The sequence below is a fragment of the Neodiprion fabricii genome, chromosome 2, assembly GCF_021155785.1.
Source record: "Neodiprion fabricii isolate iyNeoFabr1 chromosome 2, iyNeoFabr1.1, whole genome shotgun sequence".
NCBI lineage: Eukaryota > Metazoa > Arthropoda > Insecta > Hymenoptera > Diprionidae > Neodiprion > Neodiprion fabricii.
This window is the reverse complement of record NC_060240.1, coordinates 12783081-12806216: the sequence shown is the minus strand read 5'-3', so window position 1 is coordinate 12806216 and position 23136 is coordinate 12783081. Positions and strand designations below refer to the sequence as shown.

Genomic DNA, 23136 nt, shown 5'->3' with positions numbered 1-23136 from the left:
CTTCCAATGTTTTCGTCGTATGCTCTTAAGGAGTTTAAGCATGGTACTTGTTTTACCGACCATGTAGCATTGCTTGGCTCTCGATCACGCATGTATAAACAATATATTATCCCAAGACCACGTCTCTATTAAATTACGGATTATTTTCGCGTTACTCTGAAAAAATGCCTTTAATCATTCTGTACAGCGTTTTGGTGTCAAAAAAACTAAAGGGTGCATGCTTAATTGAATATTGCGATTTCGTAGAATCCGTGCCATTTCTTTATTTCTGCATCAAACGAAAATCAGTTACAGTGTTTTTGTTCAGAATCGCGTATATGATGGGATGATCAAGTACTTCTTTGCGTTTGAGATACGTTGACTTTAATATTTGGAGATATACATATACGTCAACGTCGAAATCTACCAGGGCACCTCCTTAAAAAAATGCTACCAGGGACACCGTCCTTACCCACTGCGACATTGAATATTACTTATTTTGTCTATTGCCGAAGCTATGAATTACTGATGTAAAAATACCACAGTCAGCGCAATTCTCTATGCAATACCGAACAACATGTCCAAAAAAACTGTTTGTTTCATGTTAGAATAACGCCGGAAAATGTAGTCCTGAAATAAGTATGGTAATTCAGCTACAGGAATACATTTCTCGAAATTATTGTTAATGTGTGCTACAAAATTTGATCTGGAAATCTGTATTCATTATAGTGTGTAGAATTCCGTTAACTGCGGCATTTTCACGTTGGTGATGCGTAGGCCTTGATAATACATAAAAACAACTGATATTTAACGCTGTCAGTATGGACCATGAAGACTGACTATATAGCATGCGAGTGAGAATTATCAACAGCTACCATAAAAGTAATTGATCCCTACCAATTTTTCGAATTTGTCTCAATTTCCTACACAATCATGACCAGATATCCTAATAACAATAACATCTGACACCAGTCCCAAAGGTATAGCTAACTAAGTTTGTTAGTAAGAAAGGAAAATTGGAAACCCTTTTCATAGCGAGTCTACTGATTCTTTTAAGCCGCCGCTCGTCTGGGACGAAGATGGCAGAGTTTTACGTGCACAAAAAAGGGCCCCTCCGGGATTTGAACCCGGGACCTCCTGCACCCAAAGCAGGAATCATACCCCTAGACCAAGAGGCCACATGACAGACGATTGGTCATTGGTAGTTATGGAATTAGTGAAAGCTTACATCGACGGTACTTAGTGTATTCGGAATTCGAAACTTTCACGATTGGTTGGTTTGTGGGGGCTTCTTATAGTCAGGCATTCATTGTACAGCTGGAACCCGTGTGAATATCAGGATCCGTCGATTCGAAATTTCGTAAACTTATAGTTTTAAAGTAAACTCAGAATTTATCAATAGATATAACCCTGTACTATTCATTTTATATAACTAGTCAGCGACGATTAACATTCATCAAGTCGTGAACACAAGCAGTCATTACACAGTTCGATTTAGGAAGAAATTCAATTGAAATGTTCAGGCGTATTTTAAACATAAGAAATAGAGGCAACATACATGATACATATTATATTCATTCTCCCTGCGATGATGAAAGAAAAAATTATTTGCTGCAATGAAATGGGACTGTTACGATTTTTTTTTATTTCGCTAATCGAAGAATGAAACTTGTAGTTTTCTAAATTCTTGAGGCAGTTATCAGTCACGATTTTGTAAAAATTATTTGTCGATAGTGTCTTTTGTACATTATCCCGCTGTAGGTAGAACAAAATCTCATGTTAACAAAAGCATCTTAAAAATTACATTAACAATAATATCTTATACTTACGGAGTTATAGCAATGCCAGTTCACTTATTTAAAGGGCTTTCCAGCGAGGTTCACATCAATTATCTGCACCGTACTTTTTAACGTATATTCAATATCCTTTGCTTGGTATTCGCTGTATAAATAATTATTGGCATGAAGTAACCATTTAGGTGACACAAGCACTTAGGTGACAGATTGTACCGACAGTTCTGGTTATACAATATGTAAACAGAAATTTTTATTTCAAGTAAAGAAATGCGACGGAAAACTCTGTGAGATAAGTTTCTGTTTCGAGTAGCAATAAACATTTTACTTTGCTCGACATTCATTGATTTTTGTGTCGGAGGTATCATAAAATTATCGGTTTACGTACAGTATAAATCATTATACATTATAATACTAGATACTTATGTATAGGTTGTGAGTACGTGTGTGCATTCGAGATAGATACTCAATAATTAGTTATTTTCCACACAATAATGAACAACATATTATGTCGACCTACAATTCTATTTTAGAGTTATGAATCATTCCGGAGATCATGCGCTAACAATAATAATAATAATTTACACACATAATATGCCTATATAATAGTGGAGTTATATAAAATGATTTAAAATGTATGAAAAGAATTGAAATTTTCATTTCTTAACATATCTGTTTTTTGGTCAAATGTTCATGAATTTCTAATATTGTATAAAATCATTTTCAATATTATAATCATTACGATTCTATAGCCGACGAAATTTTCTGATTTGATAGCTGCACAACTTCGATCGGTTCGCTCAGCGCCACAGTCGAAACGGTCTCCTGTCTATTTTCCGTAGTAATTCTTCTTCCCCCTGGCGGTACATAGAACCACCATGCCATAAAGAAAAATAGAAGGGATGCTGCTTTACCTATGAACGCCAGAGCTAACATGTACCTAGAAAAAGAAACATAATGCAAATCATTCCCACGTTGTAACCTCACAATCAATGCAAGAATAGTTAGAACAATATGGCGTCGAGGAAAACCATCAGCTGATCGCCTATAGTAAATTTGGCAAGTACCAAGGGCCAAAAAACACCGTTTCAAGCTGTTGGACTTTGATTGTGTGCTTTTGCTTCGATACAGAGTAAAACATGCGGTGGAAAATGATTTTTATACTTAAATACGAGGCGTCTGAAAGCCAGTGTGGTAGGTATATTCACTGCCGCAAAATGGCGTCTTATAGGGGACTTTATACGGCTGATCTGTCATGAATTGAATTATGTGCAAGCAAAAAAACGGGCAAATAAACAAAACTGCTCACCGACTCATGTACCGATTGTCGTAAACGAGGCAAGCCCCTCTGCCCTCGCACGACTCATGCCAAAGGATGCAAGTCTCGTCAATCAGGGTGCCGAAAATCATGGGGGCTGGTATGGTTCCGAGGACTCGAACCTTGATCCACTGTATGCCCAGGGCAAATGACCGTTCCTCGTCGTGGACGACTCTGAGCGTCGATGACAGGGCAGGCATAGTGCAGAGGAATGTCAGAAACATGTTGCAGAAGGCGAGTATCACGAAGGGCCACAGATGGCCACAAGCACTAGGGCACGTTGTGTTTATTGCCTCGTAAGTCACGTGCTCAGAACCGCCGTATATCGAGAGATTCGCTGACGGGCCGTGGATGCAATTGCAATTGTTGTAAATCTATGGCGTTGAAATAAAAATACGGCGATAACTTATTGTTAGTAATGATTCGAAAGCTCGAAGGACAGTCCTATACAAATGGTTTTTCATATAGATATTGTATTTTTATGAAACCACTCAAGTAAAAATTTCATATCGTTGAAAAAGAAAACAGTGATTCAACATGATTAGGCGTACTATCAAATATGCTGATTCGACACTCACTTTCAAGTCATTGATCGGCATTTCATCGTGGCACCCGGCATGGCACGGCGAATAATACGTAATTCCGTCAGCACCGCAAAGCGGGTCAAATTCTGATTTCGAACATCCGCATCCAATGTTGCAGCTGCTTTCCAGAGACAATGGCTTCCTAGAAGAAAAATTGAAAGTATAAGCCTGAAGTGAAAGTGTTTCCATCAGATTTATCATCGTCGCTTATTATTCCGCACGCAAGTTTTGACGTAGAATGAATTTAAATGTATATCGGCAGACTTGAAAAGATTACTCCAAAACTGCTAACAGATAATTTTGAGCTGTGAAAAAATTCTAAAAGAATAATTGAAAACGAAATATTCTTTTTTGAAATTATCAGTTTAGCAGCAAATGTACATGGGTCTAGGCATGAAAAAATTGTGCATGTGTAGTCAACACAGAAACGAGACAGTATGATACAATACTCATGTTCTTCCTATTTCTGAAGTAACCTAGAGTACAAAGAGCTTAATAAAAACAGGAAGAAACAAAGATTGACAATTGCGTTACACCTAGCCGTGTTGTGGTAGGGCACCGTCACTCCAGCAAACTCTAGGTTTGCACAACTCAGAGCGAAGCACATCGTGAAAACGATGCAACCCGCCGTGGCGATCAGACAGAACTTCAAGATGCCAGCGCACTGAAGGTTCCAGTGCTTCACCAGGTAACCGCCAAGGAAGGTACCTCCACCTCCAGCTGGGACCGTGACTAATCCTGAAACAAAGAATTTAACTATATCTGGGTCCTCAAATATTCAATAGACGCCAACTGGTGGCAATAAGCCCAGGCGAAAAAAATTCTCACAAATTTCTTGTAATTATGTTTAGAAATTTCTCAAAAATGCACCCTATTCTCGGACAGTTTTAGGAAAAATTGCGTACTGTTATGTAACATGTACAAAGATTTTGAAAAAATTCATATCCTTTGGTTATTTCACTTTCCATTGACGGTAAGTACCGCATTACGGAAAATTGAGATGACTTTCTGATGAAAAAGTAGTTGAAATTAAGTTTTCTCAATTGCAACTGAAAAATTTCGGATATATGTGTATGTGCATAATGTTTTCAGTAAAACTAGAGGAATGAGAAATTTTTAGAAATTTTAAAGAAATATTAACTTTTTTTCGTAGATTTGCTCAAGTTATGTTTTCGCACTGATTGTAGAATTCAGATATTGATACAAAGTTCCTAAAAGTCATTCACATTTACAATAATTTTTGTCGGAGAATATACGAATTTGAGCGTGGCCAAAGTTATCTGGCGTTGATATAGGTAATCAGCTAATCGTTTTAGACAAATTCAATAGATATCAAGATAGAGAAAACGTCCCGTAGGCTGTTGGTCTTCCATTTTGTGATATTCTATTAAATCGACATGGAGTAAAATAATGGGTGTCCTATATCAAATAAATCTACGGAATAACTCGGAAAAATGATTTTATACAATAGCATATTGTGTTTCAAGTGCGAGAGTGAGCGATTTCCATCGAGTGTGAAATTTGCAGGGTGTGCCACAAAGGTGTATACGAGTCAGCATCGCCCATCCGCACGTGTGTGACATACGATTTTTTTCAACACAAGTTTAATTTCAGCAGAAAGTGAAACTAACACAATAATTTGAAAGAAGTAGATCAAGAGCAATCAAGAGGTCCAGGAGCATTAGTCCGTCCTCATGACATCCTAAACGCGTAAGCTTTAGGATGAGCTCAGTCTAATGACACCATTGGTGGTGCTTAATGTCCGTGTATAAAATGAAGCTATCGGAAGTTGCGCATGCGCCAGCCTCGTTTTACCGTACTGTTTACAAGTGGGGTACCTTACGTACGCTCTACAGGCTTCGAAAATCAAATTTTCAAACCGTGTATTGGGGAAAAAAATTTTGCCTCCAGAAGATGTACAGTATCGAGGGCGATACTTGATGGTTTTACTAAGAAATTTTAGTGTCAACGCTCTGACGAGATCTTGCACCAACTTACAATATTTAATAGGTAATTGTACCGTTCGTTTCGCCTGTAAAAGAGAACATTTTTGTGTTCAAGCCCATTTTCTGGAGATATTGTAAAACCAACCTTCATTGTTAAATACAACATTTAGTCAATACATTAAATACATATAAAACGGTGAAGCACAAGGTATTATAGAGGTGAAAGTTTTCCGGTTGCCAGCTCGTGGGTTGAAATTTTCCGGTAGAATAGGCGAGCGAGTAGTCGATGGCTGCACATTAGAGTACCTTACCCATAAGCAAAGCCGCCGAACTGGCAGTGACGCTGAACTGATTTTCAATAAGTTTGGGTAGAAAGGCGGCGAACCCGGCAATGAGAAGTCCTTCGCTTGCCCCAGCCAAGTTTAGCATAAAAAATGCCGGATTCTTAAGGAGAGCCGTCAGAGCTTTAGGCAGCTCCTTAAGTTTTGTGAAAACCTCCACTCCACCAGTCCCCGCAGATGAAGGTGTATCAGATTGACACACGTGCGCTTCGGAAACTCGTTCCTTTGCCAACTCTTCTGATCCTGTGAAGAAATTTCTGATAAAAGGTGATCTTTGATAAACTTTCAACTGTCAAGCACTTGGAATAATTCGAAGAAATTGAACCTTTTTCTGGGTGGAAATATTTAAAAAGATTCAACTGTTCGATTACCAGGCAACTTTTTAAAAAACTTTTTATCAAATTTCTAGTCTTGCAGAAACCTTCGTCGAATGCAGAGGCTTGGCATAAACTTTCTAATTAAAGTATCAAAATGTATTTGTATCCTCACCTGGCAGACTTGGCGGAAAAGCCAACAGCGGAATAGCTATAACCAAGGATATCAATCCTGCTGCTAGGAAACCGATCCACCATGCACCGATCCAGACGTTACTATCCGGTGTCATGCCCACCCTAATTAATCACAGATGGTTGATTTTTTGCACGTTCAGCACGTTCAAATCGATTTTGTACCTATATCTATGATTAAAACCAATTGCGTAGCTTCGATCTGCTCCGCATTAAATTATGATTTATATGTCGTTAGGCGATCACCCGGTGTAATGAGATATTCACATGCATAACCCAATATTATTCTACAACTCTTCAATGCCTTCCAACATATGCAATTGCCGTTGCATTCAATCATAAAAGCGGCTCTACGTCCCATATTTTATCCTACATCGATTCACTGTCAGAAAATGAAAGTACAACAGCCTGCGTAATGTTTTCTGTGCTTTCATAATGGAGACATTATGCCCAAACGTTGGATCAGCTGATCAATAGCCTCGACGCCATGTTCCCTAACCACGCCGTATATTGACATTACACTCTTTACGCAAAGTTATGGGGAAATTTTTTTGCTCACAAATATATTTCGAGGAACTTACACCGTGATTTGACAAACCCGTGAGCGAAATTGCGAAAATTTGCAAAATATATAAGGCCCACATAGCTTAGCAAAATCTGCTAATTCATTACGGCTACAGGATTAGTGTGTAACCATCAACTTTTTACACTCTACGCCCAATCGTTAGTCAAGGAACCGGGGCGAATTGATTGATGGGACCTAAAAAAGCTGACTAACCGTCCTGAAATTTTACACAGCTGTTTTAGATCCATCGCTCATCGTCAGGAAAATGCTGCAGCTGATATTCTCGCTCGTTGATAATGCTATGAACATCGTACAACAATTCAGAAGGACATCGAGCAGACGAATGGAAACGACAATTCATTTCTCTCTATTCGGATAATTCGCAAAAATATTTTTGATCTATTTTTTGAACAGAAATCCAACAAATCAAAAGAAACGTTCTTACTAGGCCTTCAATTAGTAGTTTTATTGTATTGGCCTTTAACCGTTTTGATGTCGTTTTTTTGTCTAAGATTCTAAAATCGTCATGGAATACCTACGTTCATGGATGTGAAATTTACTACGATGCAGGTTTTTTGACGCAACACATGAGTAGCAAAAAAAATTAATCGTGAATTGAAAATTCAAAGGCTTTGAGACGGAACTAAAAATTGAGATGGGAACCTCAGATTTCAGCTACATTAAAAAAAATTATTTCGAGACATTTTAGCCCATAGGATCAACAAAGTCGGAAACGACCATATAACGACTACCCTAATAAACACACATGTATACATACATGCAGGTTTCTATGTGCTTCCAGGTATTCTCTGGGTAAATATCGTACGCGTAAATATCTACCGCCCGAGGGAAGAGAAGTGGAAATTTCCCACCGTCATCCCCATTCGGTAATATCAACGTCCCCTCGTCGCAACCATCCATTGCTACGACTCGTAGTGACATATCCGATAATGGGAATAATACAAGGTGTTTACCATAGGCTCAAATTTTCATTTGTGGAAGGGCGTTCATTTCCACCCTTACAAAACTCGCGTATATCCGTAGCTCATATTACCCCAATCCCGCAGGTCAGTGTAATCCACAGTTTATCAGACCGCGATCGAACGTGACGGAGCGAATGATTACATCTCTGATGTCATTACTATTATTCAGTACCCAGCGAAAATCTAGTTTCGGCCAATCACAATTCGCAAGTGATTCACAATGCCTTTCCCTGTACACATGGAAATTTTTCGCCCTCATCCATATAGATGGATCAAATGTTTATAATGTGCTCATCATCAATCTCCGTCAAATTCAGCCACGTTTGGATGTAACGCGATAAGACGTGACACGCATTTACGATTCTTTTTCTACCTACACTGTTACACGGAGTGGAAAAATTGATTTTCTGTTTTTGTAACAACGACCCTGAACTTTGTAATTGCTGGAATTATAATGTATGGTGTTGAATAAATATTTTGACAATTACAATTGTCGTCTTTTTTCTTCGCCGCAGGCCTGAAAGATAACAAATAAACCATAGAATGACTAGACGTTTCGTGAATTTCAAATTTACTCACGAGGCTGGGTCGACGACGAGGAAGTCGGTATAAATTTGGAGTAATTCGCCTCCGATGACGTATCCCAAGGCTGGCCCGAGTATAGCCATGGTGTAGTAAATACCTAGAATCAATATTTTATAATACGTGTGTACAAGTACGCTCAAAGCAATTATAACTTGATCATGCAATTTCTGCAGTCTGCATGAGTGAACGTGGTGGCGGATACGTAGTCACAGTAATCCAATGATCGTTAGACCAGAACCGTTGCATTATACCGTGAATTTTTCTAACAGCGAAACGGTTCGTGCGCCTGATTCAGACAACCGGAGTTACAGCTCGTGCTCATCCCGTTGCCTGCGTATCAGGCGCGCGGATCGTTTCGCTGTTAGAAAAACTCACCGTAAAGTAAGTGTACCAGTTATTGACACGTTTAAAGCCAATTATTGACCCTTTTATTTTCTAAAATTATAAATCGACGGCAAAAGATGTGAATTTCTCGATGAATAAAACCTATTGCTAGAGGGTTCGATAAATTAATTTTTTGATAATTTTAGAATCAACGATCGAACAGATACGACCAAAAAACGTCAATAATTAGGACAGGGCCAATAACTGGTACGCTTACCTTATATAGCTTGAGCCAACCGTACCAAGGTAAACCGAAGACATTTTCTTCGAGACATTTTCATCAATGTACGTCACTCCAAGAGTGAAAAGCGGTGCAGCTCCAGCCCCGTGTAACAGCTGAGCGAGCAAGAAGATGGCCAGGTACAAACCACGCGGAGCTTCCAAGTCGGTTTCCTTGGATGCACTGTCGCATGCCGCCTGAAAGTTGCCGTTATGCGTGCGTTAAAGAAAAACTTCCTGTTTTAACCATGAATTCAATGTGTCGTGTTCTACACCTTTTTCTAGTGAAAACAAGTCTGGAAAATTTCTTAGACGTAGTTATGAGAAAAATTAGGTATTATTTATCGCATAGTTTGAGTTATTTTGACAATGCCTGAGGGATTTCAAGGAATTTTATAGAGCTGGAAAAGACGCGTATTGTTTCGGAAATTGATTTTCTGTTAAAATGTGAAAAATTTCGAGTAGTCAAGCTTCTGATAGTTTCTGGTCACGTCGAGATCGAGGTTAAAATCCGACCAATTTGTAAAGAAAACTCATATTTTTTCAATACTTTATTGTACCACGCATCTGAAGATATCATAGCACTGGTTTTTCAGAACCACGTTATGAAAAACTGGAATGGATTTCTGAGTGAAATTGGATATTTTGAGGATACTGTGATAATCAATTTTTTGAAATGCAGCTGAAAAAATGTGGACATATCTGCAAACGAATATTTTCAGCGTAATACTCATATTATAAAAACATTGCCAAATTTGAAAATAAAATTTACCAAAAAATTATCAGAAAAACTCACACAATATCGGGTATTTATATTCTGAGTAGGTTTGTAGAAATTTTCAACGTTTCTGAAATATTTGATCCCAGAGGAGTAATGAAATCTATTGAAACTGTAATATCTAGTGGTTGTAATACTGTAAAAATAAATGTTTTTCCGCACCGTTTGCAGCGCTGAAGTATTCGTGACTCGTTGGCAGAGATTCTCATATTGACGACCCGCTCTGTAGGTACCGACTAAGAAATGTGGCGATGCGAATAACAAGCAACCTAGACTCAGAACGAGGACACCGATTCCAATATACCTGCATAAAATGAACAACACAATTAATCAATATAATAAAATCGAAACAAAGACGCATCGTATGATTTTAGGGGCAATGGTTCGTGCCAGGAATTTTTACTGAATACTTAAAATATCAGCTACAATGGCAATATGGCGTCAAACTGGGTGATCAGCTGATCTCTTTAGCCCTGTTTTGAGCTGCATTAAATAATCATGAATGGATAGAAGCCTTCGTGCAAGTAGTTACACTTCTCTTTTGGTACATTTTGTTGGTAAAAAAAGAATTATACGTCCAAAAACCAGTCTTATTATTCAATGTGAGCCGGTTAGTGTGTAGTTCTATTTTCTCGCACCGGACTACATAATTCGAATTTTTATAGTGAACAGAACTGACCTGGGCTTTGAGGCGTTTGATCGTCCGCCGAGGTAAGTGATAGGAACAAGGAGTAGAAAACTGGCGATGTCATATCCACCGGCTATAAGCCCCGTTTCAGAAGACCTAAGCCCAAATTTTCGCTCTATCGTTGTGATGACAACGTTGACGAAACCGTTAACCACCATTCCTGAGGCACAAAATCAATCAAATTTCGTTTACCAAAATACTACAATTTATCTTTTGTTTGTGTGAAAGATGATTGCAGAATCAATGCTTCTTCGATAAAAAGTTTCATAGACATTGCTAGTCGGTATACATGTCGGAAAAACAAAAGTGCACGATTGAAAAATCCATCAAATCATTTCACACAAATTCAACCTTAACACAATATTTAACCATGTAAATTGATTGGCTAGGTGACATTCATGAATTCATGGTTAGCATATTGGCTTTAAATAATATTTTCAATCCACCTCAAATCCTAGCAGACTTGTCGTTAGTTTTCATCCGGCAATAAAACAAACACGAGTCGACAGTATGCTACCGAGTTTAGATTATGCGTTTATCTTCCCTTCTCTTTCCTGCAGTCTGTTGCAGATGCTAGAACCAGCAATTGAAACTGTGCAGTCTGTGAACAGCCGGGTCACTATTGTTTGTCAATTAACATAAACTTCTTCCAATTAGGATCTATAAAAGATTGCATCGGGCATTGCTGTCATACACTTATACGAATTAGAATTTTATTTTCAATGCTTCATTCGCATGCGAATATGTAGCGGGACGGGTTGTGCAAACCCTTGCGAAGAGGCCCTCGCCACTTGCCAATCAACCGACTAACGAGTTTTAGCGACAAAATTGTGCTGTTCGGCACTTATCACGCCTACAGCAAGCGTAATAAAATTCGGTTCCCACTTATCGCTCGGGTATAAAGCCTTCGGAAATTGATTTTCAAACAGGGTTCAAAGTTCGAGGGGGACAAAGCTGTGCACGCGTAAAGCAAACATGCAGCCCTTTATAACCTAAGGAACAGGAAATGACGCACAAAAACGTATACATACCCGAGTGTATGTCCATATACATATATATATATATATAGATGTATAGAGCTATGTACCACGGATAGAAGAACGACAAGCGGTTTATAATGAAAGAGAGAAGTCTTACAGGAGGTAGTACGCAATCAACTGTAGCTATTGTGTACATACGTAGAGCACCAGTCAATGATCGGTTGTTTCGCTTCCAAAGCAATTTCGATTGCAGACGTTTAATTATACCGCTTTGATATAGCAATGGCACAAACCCTTCAGGCCCTAGGGTACTCTGGCATCAAATCCGGGGGGGGGAACTGGGCGAGAGAATGCCTATGGCACATTATAAGCGGACAATTTGCACCAGGTATTGGCCTGTGCGTGATATATTATAGCTGCTGCTAGATACTCGATGTTTTGTACCGCATTGGAATAGGAGCATACCCGATGAAATGAAACGCGAATGATGTAGTTCATTTTTATTTCTACTGATTTTGTCCTAGGATCCCTTTTTGCTCATTTTTCCCCATTTTCCCTCAAAATTTCATTTCACCACGATTTTCGCTTTACTTTTGATCTCTGGTGAAATCAGCATGGATTCAGAGATTCTGAAGCAATATGTGCGATTGGAGCAGTGAGCGAATTAATACCATGGAGTAATGAAAGAAATTGGTAAAAATGGATGAAACAGTCAGGAAAAAGAAGCATACATTGGTTATACGATAGAAAGGTCAAGATGCAGAATTATCAAAAACGAGATGAAATCTTATTTGTAGAATTTCCAAATGTATCATGTAAAAGTATAGGAACATCAAAATGCGAAATGGTAAGAATATATTAGAAGTTTAAGGAAACATATGCAAAGCCAAAATACAACTTCACCATAATAAGTGATGAAACGTATAGAAAATATGCAATTTTATACAAATATATATATGTTTTGGTTTCTATTATTCGACTTTATACGTTTTAATGCTAGAATCCGTGTGTGGCTTAGGTCTTCGCAATTTTGAATATTCGGTGTTGGGACAATTCTAATTTTTAACTTTTTTACTTTTTAACATTATAGTTCCACCAGAAAGGCAAAAAGATTGCCACAGTTTAATTATGTGTTATGACTACTTCATTCACCTGACAACGGACTCAGCTATTCACTATCAGTTATCTATGTATGTCAAGATAATTTACCTTGCACTGCGCCGGCCCAACAAAGCCAAAAAAGTGCCCATTTCGCTGTGCGAAACTTTTGCAGACAGTTCGGCCTCAGCCAAAACCATCCGCATTTTTGTTGCACCGCTGTATTTTCAGGAGGCAGGGTTTCATTGTCGATTTCCAGTCGCGCTTCAGGCTTCTTTGGAAGATTATCGGGAAATGTTTCTGATGGTATATTTGCTGAGACGGTTTCGAGCACGTCCGACGACATCGCCGACTGAAGTTGTAACATAAGCGTAAAGAAAGAAAAAGAAAACTGTACAATAATGATAACTTACGTACAGCATGTTTTGTATAAATTTTTAACCGAACAATTACATTACGGGAATTTTTTCTGCTATTACTTTTGGTACATAACTACTTTACAGATTATTTCGTTTACATGGAAATCGTACAAGCATACAATTTCTACGAAATGTTGATACACGAATATATACGATAGATATACGAACATTACGATCGGTAAGACTAGGAGATGAAAATAGTTTATGGACCAGTATTTAACGAAGAAAGATAAATTGAGTCAATAAAATAGCATTTCACCGAATCGTGAATTGGCGGAAAAAAAATTTAAACGTGATTTATGGTCTGGTAAATTAATTATCTTTACGTTTTTCTCTGCTCCGAACTTACGCCAATAATACAAGACACTGCACCATGATCTTGTATGGTGCATTTGTTTTTACCACGAAAATTAGGAATCTGTCCAAATTTATCATACAGTCTAATGCTCCAAAACTGTTTATAGTAAACGGGAGAAAAACCGGCTTTTTACAAACGAAATAAAACCTTGCGGATTTAATTGCGCAACGGTAGTTATATAGACAGCAGTTTTTGGATTAAAAATTACAAGGATTATAGTGAAGATTATTTATTGGTATTATAAATACAAAGAAACAGACTGACGAGAAAAAGTTAAAGGAACAAAATATCGAGAAATAAAAAACTACTTAAAAATGAAATATTAAATCTGAAGCCTACGCACCTACAGAACTAAACAGATGATCGCAACGGACTTGTAAATTGACCGAGACAACTTATTACAAATGTATGTTTGAACAGGATACGAATTATTATACATATAACTTGAGTAAATTATTATTACATTGATGCTGATAAATGACCGTATATGAGTTAAATCATAACACACGATTTATAAATCGTATTTACATGTAAATAACTCTCTATAAAAATGATTACATAATAAAATTTTGACAAAGTTTCAATTATGCGAAAATATAAATTAGTTGAAACGAATATGTAAAAAAAAATAATCATACGTTATATATCCATTTCTATAAAATTATGAATACTGATATACACTTACATTGCTGAACGCGAATTTATCCCTCATCTTTAAATCGCAACTGCAAAATTCCGTGGCCAAAATGAATCACAGAAGTTGATTAAACCTATTACTGTATGTTCAAAAAAATTATAAACATATTATACAGCACTTTAATTACCGACGGAGTAAAACAAACGATCGAAAAACAAAGTTGATAATGTAGTTAATTCCGACACAAAAATTTTTCAAATTTTTCACAAGTACACACACATTACACCTGTTACTGTATGTTAAAAAAAAATTAAAACCATATTCTGCGGCACTTTCATTACCGATGGACTAAGACAAACGATCGAAAAACAAGTTGGTACCGTAGCTAATTCTGACACACAACTTTTTCCACTATTACATTGGCACACGCAATACAACTATTATTTTTCATTTTATTACAATATTGATTATTATAAAAAAATAACAAGAAACCGGATATTTTCTTGAGAACACAACATCAGCAAACCAGCCTGCAAGATATCTATATTTTACGTAATCGTTACCGCGGTGTTCGACAAGGTTGAACGAATCTTATTTTTTCAAAGACGCTTCGTATTTACCAAGGATTAAATGATCTTCTAGACGCGTGATTTCCAGTTTTTATAACCTTTCAGATAAGCTGCTGACATACAGTCGTTTGGTACTTAAATAACTGTTCAACTTCTCGAGTGGTTCGAGTCACCTCGCAAGTTCGTTAAGTTAGCAAAATTCAGGTTTGTAGTTTTCTTCTTCACGGCCGGTTCGACGATTAAAGTCCTGTGGCAAACTACGTGGAAAGACGTTGTGAACCACACCAATCGTCGCACTAATTTCACGGCGCATCTTCCGCACTTCCGCCTCCACAGACGCCCGTGTGGCTCAGCGTGTCAAGCGCAACTGACTGACTGAGTAACGTTCGCCTGCATCGGAAAGTAAAAGGCGAAAAGACCGCGCACGGTGCTATCCTCGTAACTACATACTTACCCACAAATTTCAAGCGGCACGCAGTCGAGACTCGTGTTTATTCTTTGTTGCCGGTTCAAAATATGGGGCGGGTATAAAAAACTGGAATTGTCGATTGATCGGAGGACCAAAATAACGAATTATCATAGAGGCGAAAATCTTGTTTGAGAAATTTGATAAATGTGAAGAGTCCAAGTATGGAAAGTTGTAAATCATAGAAAGTCGAAATACAGACTGGCAAAATATAGAAAGGTCAAAACATAGAACGACGAAATTTAAAAGTTTTATACGATTCTGACGACACTACAGTTCAACATTCTATGCTTTTACTTTTTCACACTTTTACTTTCAACATTTTTAAATCGTATAAATTGAGTTTTTGCTTCTTTAAAATCTCGATATTGTGGACCTTCAATTTTTTCATTTTTCATCTACATTTTTAATCTCACTTAAAATATTCTCATCTAATTCCACGCGGATCAAAAAGACGTGTTTGTAGAGCCAATGATTGACGCATCTTCAACATACAGCCTTACAACTTTGGCCTCACAATATTCAATTCAGATCTTACAATCAGGTGAATAGTCGCCATTTTGATGCAGACTTCCTCCCAATTCTGACATCGAATTTATTCTTTTGTCGACTTTCTTCGCCATATTTGAATCACTAACAAAATTGTCGCCGGCATTCCGATCACTGCAATTGTTCGTTATCGTGTTTCAGTTTGTCACCAATTCAGCTTCTTTGACATGTTCATATTTGAAGTATATTTCTTTCACCTTTTGAAAAAAAAAAAACGGAAGACTGAAATTGGGACAGACTGTGTTTGCTGTGCAAATTTCAGGATTAGCTTAAGGAACGTTGACCGTGGAAACTGAAATGAGGTCAGTCAGCTGAACAGGTTTAACATTGTGAAGTGAAATGCCGACAGTTCGCTGCGTGAGGCGATGTTATACTTGAGCACATTATTATGATTGCAGATTTTCGGATACCGACTCTGGACCGGACAGTAAAGTGCAATGTCCTTCATCATACAAAAATTTAGACATTGTTATATTGATTTGCATCTGCAAACAGTTTCTCTTTGCACCAGCTTACCGAAGATGCAAGAAAGCTTTGTTTTTAATTTTCATCGATTTCAAATATCGCAAGCGCTGTTCCACTATTTGTAAATTATTTGATCCCAGTAGAAAAATATATTTCCTTACTCCGTACAGGCATAATCGAGCAAAACAAAAGCTTTTCCATGAATCTTCTTTAATGAAAGCACAAAATACATATATAACTCGACATTTCTATTTACCTGATAATTGGACAGATTCGTTATTCTGATACTGCAAGACGAATGAAATACGTAAAAGTTTACACCTGGTTGTAAAATATTTCGACGCGAAATCGTCTTATCTACGATTAGATATTATGATTTATTATAAGCTCATTTGATATTGTTATTGTCCTTATTATTGTTATTATTATTGTTGTTGTTATGAGATACGGTCCTCAGAGATGATCGGAGCGAATGAGGTCTAATGGCCGCCTCCCTTGGCACAGTATAAGACCTTAACTGGATAATATATCACGCCTTTGCTTCATATTATGATGCACTGCAACGTGCCAGAATACACAAACGGTGGATAAACGGTCCTTTTAGGCTCCAATGGATAAAGACGATGATCGTCGCTGTCCTGCAAACATGTGCATGTCCCACGCAGCTGTACAACATAAATGGCATATTAATGAATTTATACCATCAAGAAAAATATACGGTAGGAAAATCAGAGTGTCTCGTGTCAATGACACATAAAATTCCCTGACATTTCCCGGTTTTCAAAACTGAATTAGACATTTTTCCAAGACTCTTTTCGACCTAACTTTACTAAAAAAGTCACTTTTAAAAATTAGTTAGAAATTGGACATCAGATGTTTCCAAATTAAGTTAAAATAGTCCAATTTTTCTTTCAGTTCAATCTTACTCAAACTCAATTACCAAATATATCAATAAATACTCCAATTTCAAGAAACTACAGGAAGGTTAGGATTAACCATTCTTTCTTAGCACGAAGGTGGAAACATTAATCTGACAGAATTAACTTTTTTTAGTACTTGTTTATATTTTTCATAAATTTTACATAGTGCTCAACATATATTTATCAATTCTTGAAATTCCTCTGAAACCATATTTTTTGTAATTTATATACCCTTTGTACATTACTCCCTCAATTATGTCACGAAGAGTAATGTTCTACGTTTTAAAGCATCGTACATTAGTGAGGAAGAAAATACAAAAATTCCAGCATACAAGTCCGAATTCCCTGATCTTTAACGGTTTTTTCAGACATGTGCAAATTTCCTGACAATTCACGGTTTCCAAATTTCCTTGAAAGCTATACGCTCTGAAAATACTTTTGTCATCGTCAATATGAATTAAAGAGGGTCACTAAAGATTTTGGCCTTAATGATTATCGATTCGCATCATTTCAAATTCAAAGATACACACACGCACCTAATTGGTTACATCTAAGATCGGTTGATTCATTCGAGAATATGAATAAAATAATCTGGAGAGACGTTATTTATTATGATTCATTTCATTGTACGGGTAAATACACGTTAATAACACGTTAATAATAATATCTACATTGGAATCAACGCAAAATATTTCACAATCAGATCATCGCAGTTATGGAATGCATAGGTATTAAATTTTAGCTGATCAGAATATTACGCTTCGATATCCTGATTAATAAACTACGAGGTATTGTTAATTTGAGCAATCTAATGACTATACATGCCTGTTTCACACTATTAGAACCGTATTCTGGATCTGATAATGTTGATCTGAATGCGTATAACGTAGCTGTCACAAAACACATGATATTGCATTGACATGGACAGTGCGAATTTAGTTAATTTACAACAAACGGTGACTTATATATTTAACCATGCAGTATTGGGTTCGAAAATATTGAAGAAGCCATCTGATGGTAAAAAGTGGAATTACAACCGAGACGTATTAAACAATAAAATTAGTAGCACAACAAAAGTGTGGCCGCATGAACAAAAGTTTTAGCTGATTTGTATTCACATAATTTATAGTTAAAATCGAAGCTGAGACGATTAGTTTGTTATCCATTTACGCAGCGCCATATTTGTTTAACCACAGCTGTGCTTTGGATAGCAATTATAACTATACGAATGGTTTTTTCAAACGTTATACACCTAGAGACATTATAGACTGTGTAACTATAACTAATTACTTTCTCTATGACTCCATGTACAGAAGTATTTCAAATATACTTGTACTTGAATGAATTTCCAATCACATCATTCTTTCCTGACGTACATTTCGCTTTATGTACGTACCCGTGATAGTTCGCTATATTCACTACAGGAGATATACATTCATGAAGTTGTATAACACCGTTGACCAGGATCGAACTGCTACAAGGCATCGACCTGGAACCAATCGAGTCACCTCCAGATCATGCAAGTGTTATCCTTACTTGCAGTTACTATTGTGTCTCCGGTGTATGAAAATGCGCAGCTGAAAACGTCGTCGGTATGACCGTTCAGCGTCTGTACGCAACATCCGGTTTCAAGAGACCACAATCGAGCGGTTCGGTCCATCGATGATGTTAGTAATTGATGGCCGTTTGGACTGAAGCACACTGCTTGCAAAATAAGAATCGCATAAGTAACAATTCACAATCGAGAAAATAATTACATTGACAGAAACTTTTCTATAGCTAGCACTCGTTGTGTAAATATATTCCATCAATATTACAGGTCAACAGAAATTTTAATTCTATACATCGAATAATGACGAAAATCGTCCTTTATTATTGATGAAGTTTGCTTTTTTCTTTTTTATGTTGATAAATAAGTCTTGAAGTTTTTGGTTTATATTAGTATAGGCAGCCGGTAGCAGCACGTTGAAATAAAACGCAAACTATATCTAATAAAACTATTTTTTGTTTCATTAGTTACGTGGAACAAATCAAAATTTGATGTCTCGAACCCAGACTCAAAATTCGTGTTGAACGGTGTAATTAGATTTGCCGATTAGAAATGTTTGTCCACTGTATACAATAATCATCTCACCCTTAGATACTTCCTCACGATGCCCAGACATGACAGCGATTTGTTCAAAGTTGGCAGAAAGATCCCAAACTCGAACAGTTGCGTCGCTGCTGGCAGTGGCTAATTTTTTACCCTTGTTGTCGAAGCTCAGATCCAAAACCTCGTCCTCGTGACCGCGAATCGTTGCTAGACAAGAATTCATCCGGGCGTCCCAAACCTTGGCAGTTTTGTCCATGGAAGACGAAGCGATTAGCGAACAGTCAAAATTGTAGTGACAGTTCGATATTTCTTCGTAGTGACCTGTCAAGACGCTCGTCCGTCTAGAGAGGAGCGATTACATTTATTTCTGATGATTGCTTGTTCAAGTTTCTCCAAGATCAAAATGCCTCAACTACTATTATAAATCGTGTCGATAAATCGAACCACCTGGGTTGTTAAATCCAATAAGTCAACGAATGAAAATATTATGGGGCGTTGATTAAGGAAGCGTCGAAACGGTTGGAATTTCTTTCAGTCAAGCAGCTCTTATTCATTATTCTACCAAATTTTCGAGGCAAAGTTATCCACAGCTATTATGTGCTGAAAAACGCAGTCTCGGCACAAATTTATATCCTAACTCAATTTGAACGCGCCACGGTATCATCAAAAACTTTCCGAACAAATTCAAAATAATTCCTGAAACATCTTTGGTTTTGAATTTTGTTTCTTGTGCTTGTCACTATTTGAAAATTTGAAATGCGTTTAAAATTATGTTGGCCATGAGTGATTATAGACCGAAAGACCCGAAGCGTGGGATACGTTTATCACAATTTTTAACGGATTTTAATTATTCAAATACCTTTAAACTCGGAAAATGTTGTGAGATTGCCTGGGAATTATTTGAAACGTTTGGAAACGTTTTTAACAGAACTCTGCCGAGTTAAAGACAAACAACGGAATCAATTACGCTGAAACTACGTTTTTCAACGCATACCAGTCAACGACATTGCCCACAGATTTGATGAAACGATGAACCAGGCGTCATTGAAGGCAGAAAATTCCACCCCTCCAACGCTTACACGGAGAATGTTTGCGCATTTTATTCGTCCAGTTATTGGACTTTTCTTGGAAAGTTCGAGCCCAGGTGCCTTGATTCACAGAAATGACATTCGTGTCGTATCCATCATCAAATAGACTCACTGCATGGTTCGAGTGTCCCAAACGCTTATAGTTCCATCAAACGCGCCTGTGATTACCTCATTACCATCGTTGTTGTAACGAAGAGCTATCACCTCTGCAGTGTGTCCTTTTAAAGTACCTAATTCTTGACCTGCAATAGAATTCAAACCATCAATATGGATTCATCATGGATGGAACCATAAGACCAAGAATTTTGATACGCTGCAAAGTTTTGCTCAAACTTGCCAGATCCTAAATGAAAAATTTTCGCCGTGGCGTCCATCGAGGCAGTAGCCACGCGGTTTTGTGTCGGCGAGAATTGAACAACCACAACTTCCGCGTCGTGGCCCCACATGCTGAGCAAACAGTGGCCAGTTTGGGAGCACCATATGTTTGCAGTCTTGTCGAAAGATCCGGTCATTATTTTGTCCCTGCAATGATGTTGTGCTATTTGCAACTACATGGTAATTTTTTTTTCTCCTTTAAAATCGTACAATTTCAAAGTCGAATTTGTAATTTGTTTTATCACTTTTTTTATTTCATTATACCTATCGAAAAAAGCATTTATGGTTTTCTCTAAATTTTTTCTCAACTTGTTCTTTTATTAAGAATTTAAAAGAATGATCCATTTCGACATTTCAAATGAATATACTGAAAAGAGTGAAAGTTTTTTTTACTTGAATCATAGGTACATAAAAATAAATACGAAGAAATTACATCTTTTCGAAATCACCAAATTTATAGGATCTTAAACATCAAAAATCCTTTTCCATCATGATGGTCTCGGTTAATTTTATTGCCAAAAACATTTTGAAAAGTATTGATAATTTGAGAAATTTTAAGCCGATCACGCGTTACATTTTTACTATTTTTGTATATTTGGACTTGGTCAGATTTTCAAAAAACTCGATAGAATTGAAATTTAACAAAAAATGCTTCGTATGCATAGTTCATTTCACACATTCTGTACCTATTGTACGTGTATTTAAAATATTCGTCAACGATTACTGATGCGCGCAATAACTCACGCCTTGGGATTGTTGAAGGATACTGCGTACACTACGTTCTTGTGGCCTTCGAGAGTAAGAAGCTCCGTTCCACTGTCAATGTCCCAAACTTTACAAGTTCGGTCATAGCTGCCCGTCAGGCATCTGCATGCAAATAAAAGTACCTAGTTATTTACAAAGACTGATCTTGATCATTCTCGTTAGAGAATCTTTTAGCCATGCCTTGGTTGGAATTTCCATTCGAAATGATGGGGCGAAAACCACGGAAGTGGATTTTTCTTTCAATTTAATGAGTAATTTTGAAAATTTTTGTGAATCATAACTTTTCAGAACGAATCACAAATTTTCGACGACAAATTTCCACGATGGTGAATTCGATAAAATAAAACTCAAACTATAAATCGCTATAATTGTTAGCTACGCACTTTATTCCATTATAGACTAACATTAATCATCAGGGGATTGGAAAAAAACATTAACAAAAGAGAAATCGAGGATTGTTATCGGTTATGTATATACATGAAAATTAGACAGAATCATGCATCCAGTATACGTATATTGCAGGTCTTGCAGACGCCTGTCGGACAGTATACTGGTGAACTTATTCGTTACCTTGTCAAGTATAATTAAGTACCTTTTACCTAATTTATCAAACGCGATGTTTGTCAGAGGTAGCAGATGAGTTTGCAGGGTCTTGTACTTGTAGTAACGCTTAAAATTCCCATCACAGACTTTGGACTGAAGTTTCTGCAATGTTTCTACCAACTGCTCAGTTACACCATCAGTTATGATCGGCTCCGCAGCTTTTATACTCTCAGCTAGGGCTTTTACGTCTGTGCTGCAATGTGCATCACAAAATTAAAGAAACTGATTTTGCAATAATTAGAATCTGATTTGTTTTCTGAATCAGCAGTGTCGAGAGAATTGGATCTCGTAATTTCACAACTTAATTGGCATACTAATATCATATTAGTAGTAACATAGGTAAAAAAAAGAATTACTTAGCAGTCAAATCCAAAAGATCTATCATCTTCGTTTTGATATTTCCGCCTTGCTGGTACTCAAGAGCTATACCTGAGAAAACGACAGAAATTGATTTTAACGCCTATTCATGTGGCTGCATATGTATAATATGAAGGTTTTCATGCTAACTAGGAGATTGCATGTATAGCTGTTTTTTGAAACTTTAAAATTTGTTTGCCTTGATTTATTCTTGCAGATAATATAACGCGACAAGCTTGAGAAGCCATGTTATGATATGCATAATAAATATTGATGAAATATGATCTTCAACATTCAAAACGTTTTACTGTATAAATTGCATATTATACACAATTCAATAAATATGACTTTCTTACATACCCTGCATTATGTATGAGTAGTGTTAATTATGCAGCTTACCTGGCGGAAAGTAGCGAAGTAAAAATTTTAGTAACTTCATTTACAATGCGATTTGTAAATTAATGTCACAACAAATACGTTGCCAGATTGACCGTGTTTCGATCAGCAATTTGTCTCAAAAATTAAATTAAAGCCTATGCAACGACAACCGATCAATGCGAAATGCAAGACAAAGTCTGAAATCTCCTTTCACTATATCCAGAAAACAATTCATGTTGCTAAGGTTTGCTTGGTCGATTTCATTCCCGCCATATTTTCATCACTCTGTGCATTCTACGCAGACTTATTTGAATTTTCATAATTTATAATTGAAAATGGCGTTGAGGC

At 37.0% G+C, this 23136-nt stretch overlaps 2 protein-coding genes and 1 non-coding gene across 4 annotated transcripts; all 3 read right to left on the bottom strand.

Moving 5' to 3' along the window:
- Window positions 1-1085: 1085 nt before the first annotated feature.
- On the bottom strand, window positions 1086-1157 carry Trnap-ugg. The gene has a single exon. It is a non-coding gene; the product is annotated as a tRNA-Pro (tRNA).
- Window positions 1158-1370: 213 nt separating this feature from the next.
- LOC124175807 (solute carrier organic anion transporter family member 4A1) lies at window positions 1371-15115 on the bottom strand. 2 transcript variants are annotated; one of them, XM_046556353.1, is made up of 12 exons: window positions 14210-15115; window positions 12859-13099; window positions 10661-10829; window positions 10144-10285; window positions 9227-9401; window positions 8595-8697; window positions 6451-6572; window positions 5932-6204; window positions 4211-4412; window positions 3669-3816; window positions 3082-3464; window positions 1371-2712 (listed from the first exon to the last, which is right to left on the bottom strand). In XM_046556353.1, the coding sequence occupies exons 1-12, from the start codon at window positions 14234-14236 to the stop codon at window positions 2511-2513; spliced, it is 2187 nt and encodes a 728-aa protein (XP_046412309.1). In that variant the 5' UTR covers window positions 14237-15115; the 3' UTR covers window positions 1371-2510. The 2 variants fall into 2 exon arrangements, with proteins under 2 accessions (XP_046412309.1, XP_046412312.1); XM_046556356.1 differs by lacking the exons at window positions 10661-10829; window positions 14210-15115 and having other exon boundaries at window positions 12859-13093.
- Window positions 15116-16886: 1771 nt separating this feature from the next.
- Window positions 16887-23127, bottom strand: LOC124176870 (dynein assembly factor with WDR repeat domains 1-like). The gene is made up of 8 exons (XM_046558679.1): window positions 22810-23127; window positions 22410-22482; window positions 22043-22246; window positions 21430-21552; window positions 20648-20832; window positions 20423-20552; window positions 19265-19563; window positions 16887-18831 (listed from the first exon to the last, which is right to left on the bottom strand). Exons 1-8 carry the CDS (start codon window positions 22847-22849, stop codon window positions 18635-18637), a joined length of 1251 nt encoding a protein of 416 aa, XP_046414635.1. The 5' UTR covers window positions 22850-23127; the 3' UTR covers window positions 16887-18634.
- Window positions 23128-23136: the final 9 nt, after the last annotated feature.